The 13,396-nt window shown below is 40.6% G+C and overlaps 1 protein-coding gene across 1 annotated transcript in view; it reads right to left on the bottom strand.

The window, feature by feature from the left end:
* Positions 1-1,039: 1,039 nt before the first annotated feature.
* The window catches only part of CCDC168 (coiled-coil domain containing 168), a 31,752-nt gene continuing 19,395 nt past the window's right edge, over positions 1,040-13,396 (bottom strand). The window contains exon 4 of the mRNA XM_034663813.1: positions 1,040-13,297. Coding sequence (XP_034519704.1) covers positions 2,075-13,297 — 11,223 coding nt within the window. The 3' untranslated portion in view covers positions 1,040-2,074. The remainder of the gene's footprint in view (positions 13,298-13,396) is intronic.

Below are 13,396 nucleotides of genomic sequence, written 5' to 3' on the forward strand. Positions count from 1 at the left end.
CACTGGGTGTTATAACGCAACTAATGAATCATCGAACCTTGCATCAGAAACCAGGGATGTACTGTATGGTGATTAACATAATATAATAAAAAAACATTAAAAAAATAAAATAAAATAAAAAAGAAAGTGACTGTATGAAATAATTGGAAATCATGTAATTGAATATTTGATATTAAGAAATCAATGTTACTTTTTAAGATGTGAGATAGTTTTGTTAACAAATAGTTATCTTGTAGATATATAGAAAATATTTATAGATAAAATTATATATCTGACATGTCAAAATACTAATGGAGAAGTGGATGAGAAGTAGATAAGGCAGGTTTGGCTATAGGTTGAAGTTCGAGGGCTGGGTGAGTGGTACACAGAGGTCCATCCTACTATTCTGTCTTTTGTGTGTATGTTCAATATTTTATATAATAAAAAGTATTTACATATTCAATCTGATTGTCAAACCCCATGGACAGAACTCATATAAGATGCCAAGACCACCATTCTGATGACAGAATCTATTAAATTGGTAAACAGGTCTTGGGAGTTAAAGTCTTTTTATTGTTAAATATCAAAAAGTGAAATAATTTCATTATTTCTATTGTTAACATTAAAATTGTGTGTAAATTGTATAACATTATGTACTTTGCTTAGTTAAAAAAGTGGCATATTTTGTAATTGTTTTATTAAGCATGCCGAAATATTCCAAGCGTAGTAAATATGTGTCTTAAAAAGATCCGGTAGCATTTTTAATAAAGAAAGGATTGCTATTCCTAGCATGAACATAATGGTGACATGAAAAACTATCATCTGTCTTGTCATTTAAAAACAAAATGATTAACATTATGGAATATTTCTGAGCCCCCCAAATTTATCTTCTGAATGAGACCAATACTTTATTCACATACTAGGAATAAGCCAGTACAAAATACATTTTTTTAAACATTTTATTTATTTGCCAGAGAGAGAGCAAGGGGAAGAGAGAGAGCGCACAGAAGCAGGGGAGCAACAGGCAGAGGGAGAAGCAGGCTCCCTGTTGAGCAAGGAGCCAGATGTGGGACTCGATTCCAGGACCCTGGGATCATGACCTGAGCTTGAGGCAGACCCTTAACCGATGGAGCCACCCAGGTATCCCCAAAATACATTTTTAAAATATTCACTTGTTGCTAAAAAATCTTGTTGCCCTACCCCCCACCCTAATTCCACACATCTGTATTATTCTCCTGCCGGCCCCTGGGTTGACTCGGGTGTCTGGACCTCCTGCAAGAGCTTAAGCAGGGGTCATCAGCCCCGAGGGCGAAGGTGAAGGTTCTCGGTCACTCGCACCAGCAGGTGAGCCTGCGGCACCCCTGACCCAGGGGCCCTGAAGCCCAGGGCAGGGAAGTGCATGGGCAGGTGGCCGTAGGAAGGCAGGTCTCACAGGTGCACTGGGAGGCAGTCTCCCTTCCGCTGGTGGTGCTGCAGGATGACTTCTTGCTCCTCCCAGAGGACGTTCCTGCACAGTGGCAGGTGCTCTGGAGTGAGGTCCCAAAATGACTAGGTGACACAGCAATGGCAGACAGTGATCAGGTGCAGGCCAATGAGCCGCCGCTGAGGTCCAGAGGGAGGACAAAGTCATCACAGTAATCTGGTTTCTCAAAACCAGTACTTACACCCGTGTTTTGTGACCTTTGACATTACTGAACCCTCACTGCTGTTTAAAACTCTCTCCCTTTAGTTTCTATGCCCTCCCAACTTTCTGGTCATTCTCTCCCAATCTCATTTATAGGCTCCCTTTCTTCGGACTCACCGTCAGTCATTGTGTGGGATGGAAAGAGGGCTTCCACATCTCTGTCCTGTGCGATTATGAGGAGGCAGCTTAAACTAAAAGGAGCTCCCACTGTACAGTGGGATCAAGCCCGAAGTCATCTGCTCTTCCATCCCGTCCTCCCAGAAAAATTGTGCAAATCTACTACAGAAATCAAATATATCAGTTTAGAAAACAGTTCATGAGGAAACCATTTGACTTTATCTGATTTTATTTTTCACAGAGTAACACAATAGAACCAGCTTTCCACTTCGGGTGAATCTGGATATGCTAATATCAATTTGGATGAACTGGACTGAAGGACTCCAAGAGGGACTCCAAGAACTTTTTGGATGAAGTCCATATATTGAAAGAACTTGAAATCTTTGCCACCAGAGGTACTCTGAAGTTTGTCTTCCTTAAAGTTCTTGGGGGAATAGTCCAGCGAATGGTTTGGGGCATAATCTCCAGTGAATCTGCTGGTATACAGGCATAAAAAAATGGCTGGTTTTGTTTTCTTTCAGGGTGGAAGTTGATATCCTCTTGATGAAGCTTTGATGGTAACTTAGGTTTGCCTGGGAAGTAATTTGATCTTTCTGACTCATAATTACAGACTTTCTTCTTTCTTGTGCATTTCTCTTTATTCTGTGTGTAACTGTAATCACAGTCCCAATGAATGTTGTTCTTTCTAAATAAATCAAATTTGGCCTTCTTCCCTTCTTTGCTTTCCTGATGCCTGTGAGGTTTGCCTTGGCTTTTTGCAAGATGTAATTTGATATTTGATTCTGTTAAGGGAGCTAAAGAATGGTTGGTTGTGCACCTTGCGGTCCACGAAGTCTTCTCTTCACCGAATGGAATGGAAGATGATCTAGACGGAACTTCTAGAGCGTTTAATGAACGATGGCGCAACGAGTCAGGAGATGGCATTTTAGAGGATGACCTGTATTTCCTGCTTTTGTGGGATTCAGAGGAAGGTGTGACAATTGAGGAATGTGTTCTGCAGCCTCTAATACGATGGGAACCTGAATCTTCCCTGTACAATGGTTTCAAATTAGTTTTGCCTTTTTTCATCTTGTAGAGATTTTCCAAAGGAATGCCTTTCTGTAATTCAAATAGAATGTTTTGTGATTCCTGACTTAAATAAGGGTTGGCTTCTAAAAACATACATTCTTCACTCTCACGTGCTTTGAGAGCTGAGGATTCCTCCAAGTTGGCTGAACTCTCAATATTTGTCTGACTCTCAGTAAAATCTTCAGAAATCTGAGTTGAATGGGAATCAAATAAACTGGGAGGGCTATCCTGAGTCTTTGAATCAAAAGATTTGCATGTATCTGTTTCTTGAAACCATACATGACATTGTTTCTCTTTTTCCTTAGTCATGTGAGATTTGAACTCTGCAGGAGCTGTGGTATCTTTCTGCACTGTGCCCTGTTGATCGGGGTCAAAAGTACACCCAAGGGTTGGCTCCAGGAATTTTCTCAATGATGAGTTTTCACGAGGACTTTGCTTTTTGAAAGAGATGTGCTGTTCTAACAGTTCCGTGTCAACGCAAAGACCACTACCACTTTCTCCCCTGTTACCTACATTTTCACATATTGCAACTGTGTTCAACTTCAGAGTCTGTTTGGGAAGTGCAGTTTGATTAGGGAATATACTTCCGACTGGAAGCCCCAGGAGAAAACGAAGGTATTTGTATTGTAAATCAAGATCTATTTTATGAAGAGATTTTTCCTCAAAAAGTAACAAAATTCTGTTTTTTCGTTTTGGTACTTTGAAACCAGGATGAATACATTTAGATAAAGGTTTCCTTATATTCTGAGGACTGGCCATTGCATAAGATTCTATTACAATTCTGGGAAAGGCTTTCATTTGAATCTCCAATGTTTTCATAGAAAAGTGTACGAGCAGTTTGTCTTTTTCTTCTGCTGAGTAGTTTTGAAGAATATGAGGCAATGGCATGTGCTTAGCAGAAGTCACTGAAGACGCCCCACGTTCTAGCTTCCTAACACTCTTTAACTTTGCTGTGATCTCTTTGCTGTCACTTGAAACATTGACAATCAAGGTCTTCATACAGCTAACAGGGGGTGACTCCGCAGTGTATTTCTGTTTTAAGTTAAGTTCTATAGTGTCAATCCCTTCTGGAGACAAAAAGCACATTTTTTTATGTCTTGGATATAGCCTCCAACTGTTATCTTCTGAAATAGACTGTGTTAGATAAAAGTTGAACTTTTGGAAGGATTGTTTTGCCATGTCTGGTATCAGATTCAGTTTTATTTCAAATGCTTTCGACTCAAAATGATTCGTGAGCTTATTGTTTTCTTTGAGAGTAAAACGTTCTAAAATGGGTTTGGGCTGCACTTGGGGAGGTATTGTTGTAGATTTGGTATCTGGGCTCCCTGCACATGGGGGTGACTTCCAATCATCGGGTTTGGGGGCTTTTACTTTTTTCAGTATATCCTCACAAATTTTGCCATGGATCATATTTTTTATCTGGGATTCAAATATACTTTTAATGGCTTCAAAAAGAGAAAGTAAATTTTCTGCACTTGTACCATCGGCCACTCCTTTTATTTCACTACTTTTAACTTGGGATGGGATAGTTCCTGGAAAAATTATTTGTTGCTGGACCTTTTGTGCGGTTGTGTCTTGGATGGGTTCACTCCGATCCCCCTGTTGAGGGGGTGAGAGACACTCCATGGTACTGAAGAGCTGAGTCCCGTGTTGTGGTTCTTCTAGTCCTGGAGGGGAAATATTCATACTTCGGGTCCTTTCCACGTGGGCTTCCACATTGGCCTTTGGATTGTCAGACAAGAGTGAATGCTCTGTGGGTGTCAGAATGGGTTTTGGTGCCTTTTCTTCTTCATTAGTCATAAGCGAGTCAGGTTCTTTTATGATCCTCGAGCTGTCACAGCCTGGAACAACCCTTTCTCCTTTTGTTTGTGGAATTAAAATGTTTTCCTTTGTTTCGCTGTAGAGATTTGCTTCTGATCTGATGCTGGGAAGTTTTTCCATTTGCTGCTCCTGTACCACAAAGGGCTGGGAAACCTGTGGAACTGTGTTTGTAAAATTCTGGTCCCCTTCTTTCACGGTGCTTGAACTTTTCCCCCGAGTGTGTGGTGATTTCTGCTGGAATTCAGAAAGACAGAGTGTCTTTTCTCTTCCTAGGTTTGTCTCAGAGTCTACTATCTCTTCAGTCTGACAGGAACTCATCGCGGAAATAGAAAGACTTCTGATAGATATTCCTGAGGCATCTTCACTCCGCAAAACTGTTTTCTTTGGTTTCTTAAAGTCATACTCTAATTTCTTTCTATCGCTTGGAGTGCCACGTCCCGTGTTGTTAAGAATCTGTGAAACTGGATGATTTGGGATTTTCATGGTTAAATATTTGGGGCTCAATTCTCTTTTCAAATCTGCCACTGTTAATCTGCCTTTCCAGCCTTTAACTTTGAGAGAAAGAGGAATATAGGCATAAAATGAATCCAGAACATGTTTTTGAAACAAAATCTGTGGCTGAATATTTTGTTTTGCACCAGAGACTTCTAGTTCCTTTTTATGTTTTTGCTTGATTGGGCAGCTGTTTGCTATAGGAGTTATCACCTGAGTGTTAATTTGAGATTTCTGTGCCTTTAGAGATGGAATGTTCAGGTTTATGGTATCGCTTGTGTCCCTTTTCTTGTTCTCCTCCAGATTGCCCATGGTGTGTTTGTGTATTTCTGTTTTGTCCGCTGCCAGACGGATAGCTATGTTTGTGTCTATTTTTAACTTCCCTTCTTCTATTTCTAATGGTTTTTGCTCCAGATTTATAGTAGTGCTTGTGTCCGTTTTATTTTTTCCCTCCAGATCTCCAGATTGAAGTGGAAAAGTCCAGTGGGAAGGAAGAGACTCCTGAAGTGATTCTAGAATACATTCCTCTGGCTGTGGAACTGGCAGTCCCTGCTCTTTTGTCCCTCCTATGGTATCAAGCGTTGTAACATCCATGTATATTCCTGGTAGTATTTGTATTCTGGGGTACACTATAGTTTGCTTGTGTACATCTGTTTCCAGTGGCATCTTCTGCCTTCCATTTTGAAGTGGGAACCTAAGAGAAAAGCTGGAGTCCAGCCAGGTCTTATGTCCACTTTCAGATTGTAGCACCACTTGCCTTTTCACAACAATCTCTTGTTCCTCTATAACTGGGGAGGTATCAGACCCTGAGATATTCATTTTCTCAAGTGATCCCTTTGTCCGTGGGGCCAACACTTTGGGAGAGAGCATTTTGCTCACTTCATCATTATTGTGTACATCTTTCTCTAGCTTATCAAATTTATATGACTCTGCAGATCCTGGAGATGCTTTTGATAAAGTTTTTTGTTGGTGGGCATCTTGCTCTGAAATGGAAAATCCTTTTGCACTTACAGGGGCACCAAATGTGATATAGACTTCCTTGGATATTTTCCTCGGTGGTGAAACTAAAGCCTTAGGACTTATTTTATGGTTTAAGTTATCCATTATTTCAGCTTGTTTCTTCAGATTTCCAATTTTAGTGGGCCCCATTGTGGGGTAGGACAGAAATGTAGTGAAAGTTTCTGTTTTGTGTTTTTCTGGCTGAACCTCTTGCCCTGTAAAGAAATACTCCAGCCTTTTCCCACTTATGGTCCCAAAACCTGTTAAGTAAGCGTCCTCATGCTGTGAATTTAAAACTAACTGACTCAAATCCCCTTCAGATTTGACTCGGGGAGGTTCATTCCTTCGCCGAACACTGATCATGAAGTTTGAGGTCCACTGTTCCATGGCCTCTTCCTCCGGCACCGAGTGGTCTGCTTTTGTAACGAGTTCACTATCCCCAGCAACCACCTCTGTAATTGCTGTTTTCTGGGCATCTGATGATTCCTGGAGATTTTGCTGTGGAGGAGACGATCCTATAAGTCCTGGCGCATCTTTGTCTGTTTTGCTCCCTGAGTCTAGATAAAGGGGAGGTGCTGATGGGACAGAAAGAAAAGTCCTTGTCAGAGCCGTAGATAGCTCATCTTTACCTGTGCACATGTTTTCCTTTAGCTCTTTAATATTCAACACAAATTCTTTTGTGTTAAAGATATGCGAAAGTGATGAAATCCTGGCCTCTTTGTGATGCAACCTGATCCGCATATCTACTGTTTTCACTTCATGCTTTTTTTCTTTCTGTGACATATGTTGTTTTCTTTCTCTTATATCACAAATTGCCCCCGTATCTGCTCTCGGCTTTGTATCTGATACTGCTGAAACCATCTTTGAAACTGGAGAGGGTCTTTTAATTCTAAGCCTTTTTTCATCTACTTGTATACCTTTATCCAATGTCAGTTTAGCTGGAGGTTTGGAAACATAAATTTTTCCTAGCACTGTACCAGGTGGTTTACCTGGACATTCATGTTTGTTTTGTTCTGGCCTTCCGATGTTCAGATGCAATTCTGTTCTATGGAGCATAAGTGAAGGGGGTGATTTCCTGGACTTCACACTTATCTCTGTGGTGTGTGTCCTATTTCTCATATCTGTTGTTTTTTCTCTGTCCTGCTCCTCTTCCTGAGGCACAAGTTGTTTCCTGTCTTGACTGTCTCTCATGACATCACCATGGATTGCTTCTGTACGTACTACTTCCCGGGCATTTGATACTCTCTGCACAACAGACCTTGTAGGTCCTAGCATTTCGTCACCTACCTGTATTTCTTTATCCAACTGCAGGCGAGGGAGAGATGGTAATGGAGAGGCAGAGTTGGCCACAGCCACACCTGGTTCATCTTCACTTTCCTGCATCTTCTTTTCTTGATGTTTGGGAAACATGAGGTTTATTATTTCTACTCCATCTTCTTCCTTATTCTGGGGCATATGATGTTTTCCCTTTTGTGGATTGATTAAAATATCACTGGTAATGGGCTCTATACATTCCCTGTCCTCAGATTCCTGGGAGCTGACTGTGGAAAAAGAGGATCTTGGTAATAGCGGCATTCCCTTTTCCTCGACTCTGGTACTCGTGTTGAAATGAAGTAGGGAAGATCTGCAAGTGCGAGTCCTAGTCAGCATTGCACCCCCCGGCTCACGCTGGCCGTCCTGAGCTGCTCCCTCTTGCTTTTTAGTTTTCCGCTGAAGATCACTTAGATTGTATCTAAGTAAATTAGGTGATTTCTTTGCTTTTAAATACCTATCATTGGGATCTACTATACTATTCATATCCACGTTTTTCTCTCGATCCCTCACTTCTTTCTGTAATGTGTGTTCTTTTAATGTGTTAACATCATTGGAAAGTTCTCCATCAGTTGTTTCTCTGTGTGCTGTTTTCACTGCATCTGGTGATTCCTTGGACTGTAGTTGTGGGAGAGGCAGTTTTGTAATTCTCATCACGCACCCCTCTCCATCTCTTGAACCAAATTTAAGATACGGTAGAGTAAGTAAAGAAGTACAAATATTTTCCAGATGAGTAGCTAGGTCATTTTCATCTTTCTGCACCTTTCTCTTTTGCTCTTTAATTTTCCACTGCAATTTTTTGGTATCGAGTATATGTGAAAGGGGTAATTCCTTTGCCTTCAGGGCCATAGATATTGGGACCATTTTGTTTTCAATATCTGTTTTGAGTCTGTCTTTCTCTTTTAACACACAGCCATCAAATGACTTAGTATATGGCTTTTTACCTGAACTGAATGGATCCTGAATCTTTGCTGGTGGAAAATAGGATTGTGTTATTCCTACTGTGTCTTCCTTTTCACTCATCATTGTGTCGCATTTCAGGTAAGATGGAGAAGGTAAGGAGGCACAGGTTTCCTTCAGAACCATTTCTGGTTCACTTGTGCCTTCTGGCACTTCTTTTCCTTGCTCTTTAATATTCAAAGGTAGCCTCTTTCTACTGGGTAGATGCGGGAGTAGGGATGTGTCTGCTGTCAAGGTGATTATTTGGGGGAATCTTCTACCTTTCCCACCTTTTATTTTTACTCTGTCTTTTACCTCTGTATATGGCAAACATTGATAAGCTTTTATTATTACTTTACATAACATAATGCTTTCACTGGAATCTGCATATCTGCTTTTTCCTGCACCTGATGACTTGGGGCACAGCAATTGTGAAGGAGAGAATCCTGTAATTGCAAGCAAGTCTTTGTCTATTTCAGTTCTTGTGTCCAATCTGTAGTAAGATGGAGAAGGAGTGGAAGGAGGAGTTTTTGTCAGAGCCACGTCAGGATCTCTTGTTCTTTGCTGCTCCTGTTCTCCTTTCTCCGTCATACGCCACTGTGGTTCCTTTCTCTTGTCCAAAGCACCAAGCTCAGTGACACTGAATGCATAAGGAGGTGGTGATGTCTTTGCCTTAAAATCTGTGCCCCAGGGCTGCATTGAGCTGCTCATGGCTTCTGTTTGTACTCTGTTTTTTTCTGCCTGTTGTGGGTGTTGTTCTCCTTTCTTCATGTGGCTTTCAGGTGACTCTGTAGATGCTGTTTGCCCTGAGGTCGATGATTCTTGGAGCTCCAGATGTGGTGCATCATTTCTTATTATTCCTGGCTCACCTTCCTCGTCTTTTATTGTGTCCCACTTAAGATGAGTTGAAGAAGTGAGAAAAGGATGAATTTTGCTCAGAAGCACAACGGTTTCCTTATTATCTTCTTGTCCCGCTTTCACTTGTTCTTTGATGTTCACTTGCAGTTTCTTTGTTTTGAGTACAAGGGAAAGGGGAGATTTCTTTGCCCTCAAAGCTATATACCTGGGATGCATTATGTCTTTCTCAAAAGTATTTGTTTTATCCTCTTCTCTCTGTGTCATGCATTTTGTTCTTTTTGAATCGTTTGAAATATCGCTCAAAGGTGGTACTGTATATTTTAATTTCTCTGTGTTTGATGATTCCCTTTGCCATGAGGGTGGAAGGAAGGGTCTTGTTACTTGTTTCTTTTCCTTGCCATCTATACCTTTGTTTAATTTAAATTGAGGCAGAGAAGTTCTTGTCAGAACCTTATCTAGCTCACTTCTTTCTTGTATGTATCTTAATTTTTCTTTTATGCTTGTCTGTGCTTCTCTAATTTGGGGGTCACAACCCCCAGAGGTAGAGAGTACATGTGGAAGTGGTAATAGCTTTGCCTTGGAAGTTGTGCCTTTGGGATACATTATGGATCTCGTATTTACTATTTTTCTTCTGTCTTCTCCTTCCTGTGGCTCATACTCTTGTTCTACTCTTGCATCATTTGAAATATCATCTCCAGCGGGCTTTGTATATGCCATTTTCCCTGCATCAGATGATTTCTGTAGCTGTAGTTGTGAAACAGCACATCTTGTTTTTCCTTGCATGTCTCCCCCTTCTTCTGTTCTTGTGTTCGATTCATGGTGTGTTAGAGAAGATTCAGAAGCCCGATTTGTGGGCAGAACTACTTCTTGTCCACCTTTACCGCCTCCACCCACTTCCCCCTGCTCTTTAAGATCCAATGGTATGTCCTGCAATAGTGCTTTCTTTCTTTTCAAATCTTTATCTTTTGGGTGCATCACGTCTCTCTTGGCTGATTTCTCTACAGTAGTCCCCGCTTTCTGTGGTGTATGTTCTTTTCCTTCTTGGACATCACTTGTGATATCACCATCAGTGGACTTTTCATTTGCTTTGTTCACTGCATCTAATGATTTCTGCTGTGATAGTTCTGGAAGAGAGTATCTTGTTACTTCAGTTACATAATCTGCTTTTTTTATTCTTGTATCCAATTGTAAATGAGAAGGAGCGGGGAGGCAAGTGCTAGTATTGGTGACGAGGACATCTGGCTCACCTTTAATTTCTTGTATCTTCTCCTCTTGGTCTTTGATGTCCAGCTGGATTTCCTGTGAAATTGGTGACTTCTTTTTCCTCAAAAGTATGACTTTTACCATTTTTACTCCCTCCTCTTCGTCCTGCATCATATAATGTTCCTTGGCTTCTTTTACACTGTGTGAGCTATCACCATAAATAGACTGTTTGGATGGTATTTTTCCTATATCTGATGACTCCTGGAGTTTTGTCTGTAGGAAAGAGGATCTTGTTTTTGTTAGCAAGGCTTCTTCCCCATTTATTCGTGTGTCCACTTCTGAGTAAGGTGGAAAAGAGATGGAAACACAAGATTTGCTCTGAATCCCAGCTTGTCTCTCTTTATCTTCCTGCATCTTTTCCTCTTTTTCTTTGATGTTCAACTGTAATTCCTGTCCAGTTGGAGTCTGTTTTGCCTTCAAAGCTATTCTTTTGGGATGCCTGATTGCTTCCAAAGCCATTTCCACTCTTTCTTTCTGTGGCATATACTTTGCCTTTTTTATACTGCTTAAAATATCATCTGCTGGCTCCTCACATATTCCCACTGCATCTGATAATTCCTGGAGCGTCAGTGATGGAAGACAAAATCCTGTGATTCCTCGCATCAGTACGTCTTTTATTCCAGGATCCCATTCTACATGAGGTAAAGAAGGAATGGAAGCATGACATTTACTCTGAGCTATGTCTAGATCACTTTTATCTTTCTGCATCATTTCCTCTTGTTCTTTGGTGTTCCACTCTAGTTCTTTTCCGTGCAGTGTGTGTTTAAAAGGTGTTTTCTTGCCTTTAAAAGTGACGCATTTGAGGCCCTTTATGTCTTTCACATATACTACGTTTTTTCCATCTTCCTTTTTTCCCTGTGGCAAATGTTTTGATTCTCTTACATTGCTTAAACTCTCTCTATTAATTGACTTTGCAAATGAAATTTTCCTGACATTTGGTGATACCTGGAGCTTTAGTGGTGGAAGGCAGCCCCTTGGTATTCCTGACTTATCTTGTCCTACTTTTATTCTTGAATTCACATTAGTATGTGATAGAGATGGTAAGGAAGTACACAAGCTTGTCGGTTTCATACCTGATGTACGTTGACCTGTCTGCACCTTGCTGTCTTTTCCTGTAATGAGCGAACTAATTTTTTCTGTACTTGGAATGTAATCCACAGTGCTAACTACTTCTGATGCCTTCTTTTCACAGGATATCTTACTCTGAAATACATCCCTCAAAGAGTGAGAAGCAGACTTTGGAGAAATATGGTGTGTACATTCTGGATGCTCTTCTTCTTTTCCCTCAGTGAGCAAGCCAATTCCTTCTGTATCTGAAGTGTGGTATGTTGGGGCCTTTAATGTTTTTTTTACACATGGCAGCTTAACCTGAAGTACATCCATCGAGGAATGCAAACCAGATGTTGGGAAAACCTTGCATGAACTTTCTTCTTGATGTTCTTCTCTTCTTCTGTTCTGCAAGTTAATATACATTTGCTCTACTGGCGTATCTGCTTCGTTTGATGCTTTGTCTCCCACTGGACTCAAAACTTTTGAACTCGCTCCTTTTGCTGAGACTTCTTTCTTTAACTTTTCATCATAGAGTTGATCCAATGTGCAAGAAGAAACAGATTCCAGAATATTTTCTTTATTCTGGCTAGAACTATGTAGTTGCTTCGCCCTCAGTTTTTCAGAAAAAGTCATTTTCTGTCCATTTAATCTTAATGGAATATCCGTTAACTTTGATCGCTCTTTTCTCCGTGGATTTACATGTAAACTTATAGGAGTGCTTACATCTTCCCTCTTTATATTTACTGCCTGTGTTACCAGAAGACGTTCCCTGTTTGGGCGAGACACAGAATCCACAGTGCTTTCAGGAACGTCATCTGGTTTCACTTCTCCTTTCTGCTCTAAAGACATATTTTGCTGGACCACCAGGTTGGTACGAAGAAACTTCTGTCCTTTTGAACCTTGTGAGATATCGGTTTCTTTTATATCTTCTCTTCTCAATAGATGTGAAATATTCCTTTTGTTAGTGTACATATCTTCTTCAGCTACCTTTCCTGTGTTTTTCAAATGAGGAGGTTCCATAATGGGGTAGGCAGTAGACCCCTGAATTGTCAGTGAAATACTTCCTTGTTTCCGGAATTCTTGCTCCTTGTGAGTCTGCTGTTGAGAAGCGTCCAACTCTGTGAGAAATATATTCTGTCCTTTTGAATTTAATGAAACCTCGGTTTTCTTGGATACTCCTCTCCCCCATGGAATTGAAACTGAGTGTTTGACGACGTCTGCATCTTTGTCCTTTACTCTTCGCGCAAGAAGGAATTCACACTCTGTATGTGTTCTGATTCTTGGTATGTTGAAGCTAGTGTAATTGATTTCCCTCTTCTGGGAAGTTAGAACGGGGTAAACTTCTCTTTTCAAAGCTACTCCTATTTTCACGTGGTCAAACTCCTTCACTTGTTGGCTAATCGCTAACTGATCTCTACATTGTGGGAGACTGTCTAGTAAAACAATTTGGCGCTTTTCTTTTTGCTCCCTAATGCACTGTTTCAGTGTTTTGATATTTCTTGATATAGCACTCTTTATATCAGTGGACTCTGAAGAGGGCATTTTTCTTTTGTTTAGTGACTTCTCCAGCTCTAGCTGTGCAGAAATATATATGGGCTTTCTTGGCCTGTCTTTCTCCCTTTCCACTTCTGTAAATTGTTTCATTTGAGAGCAAAGAGATCCAGAATCACAAACAGTGTTCAGAAATAAATCTATGGTTTTATCTTGCTGGAACTCCTTGTTTCTTAATGTCACATATCAGTTCCTTTTTATTTCTTCCGGTTCCGCATCCTATAGTATTAAACAGCTGGGAGACAGGTGGTTTCTTGGCCTTCA

The sequence above is a fragment of the Ailuropoda melanoleuca genome, chromosome 7, assembly GCF_002007445.2.
Source record: "Ailuropoda melanoleuca isolate Jingjing chromosome 7, ASM200744v2, whole genome shotgun sequence".
Taxonomy (NCBI): Eukaryota; Metazoa; Chordata; class Mammalia; order Carnivora; family Ursidae; genus Ailuropoda; species Ailuropoda melanoleuca.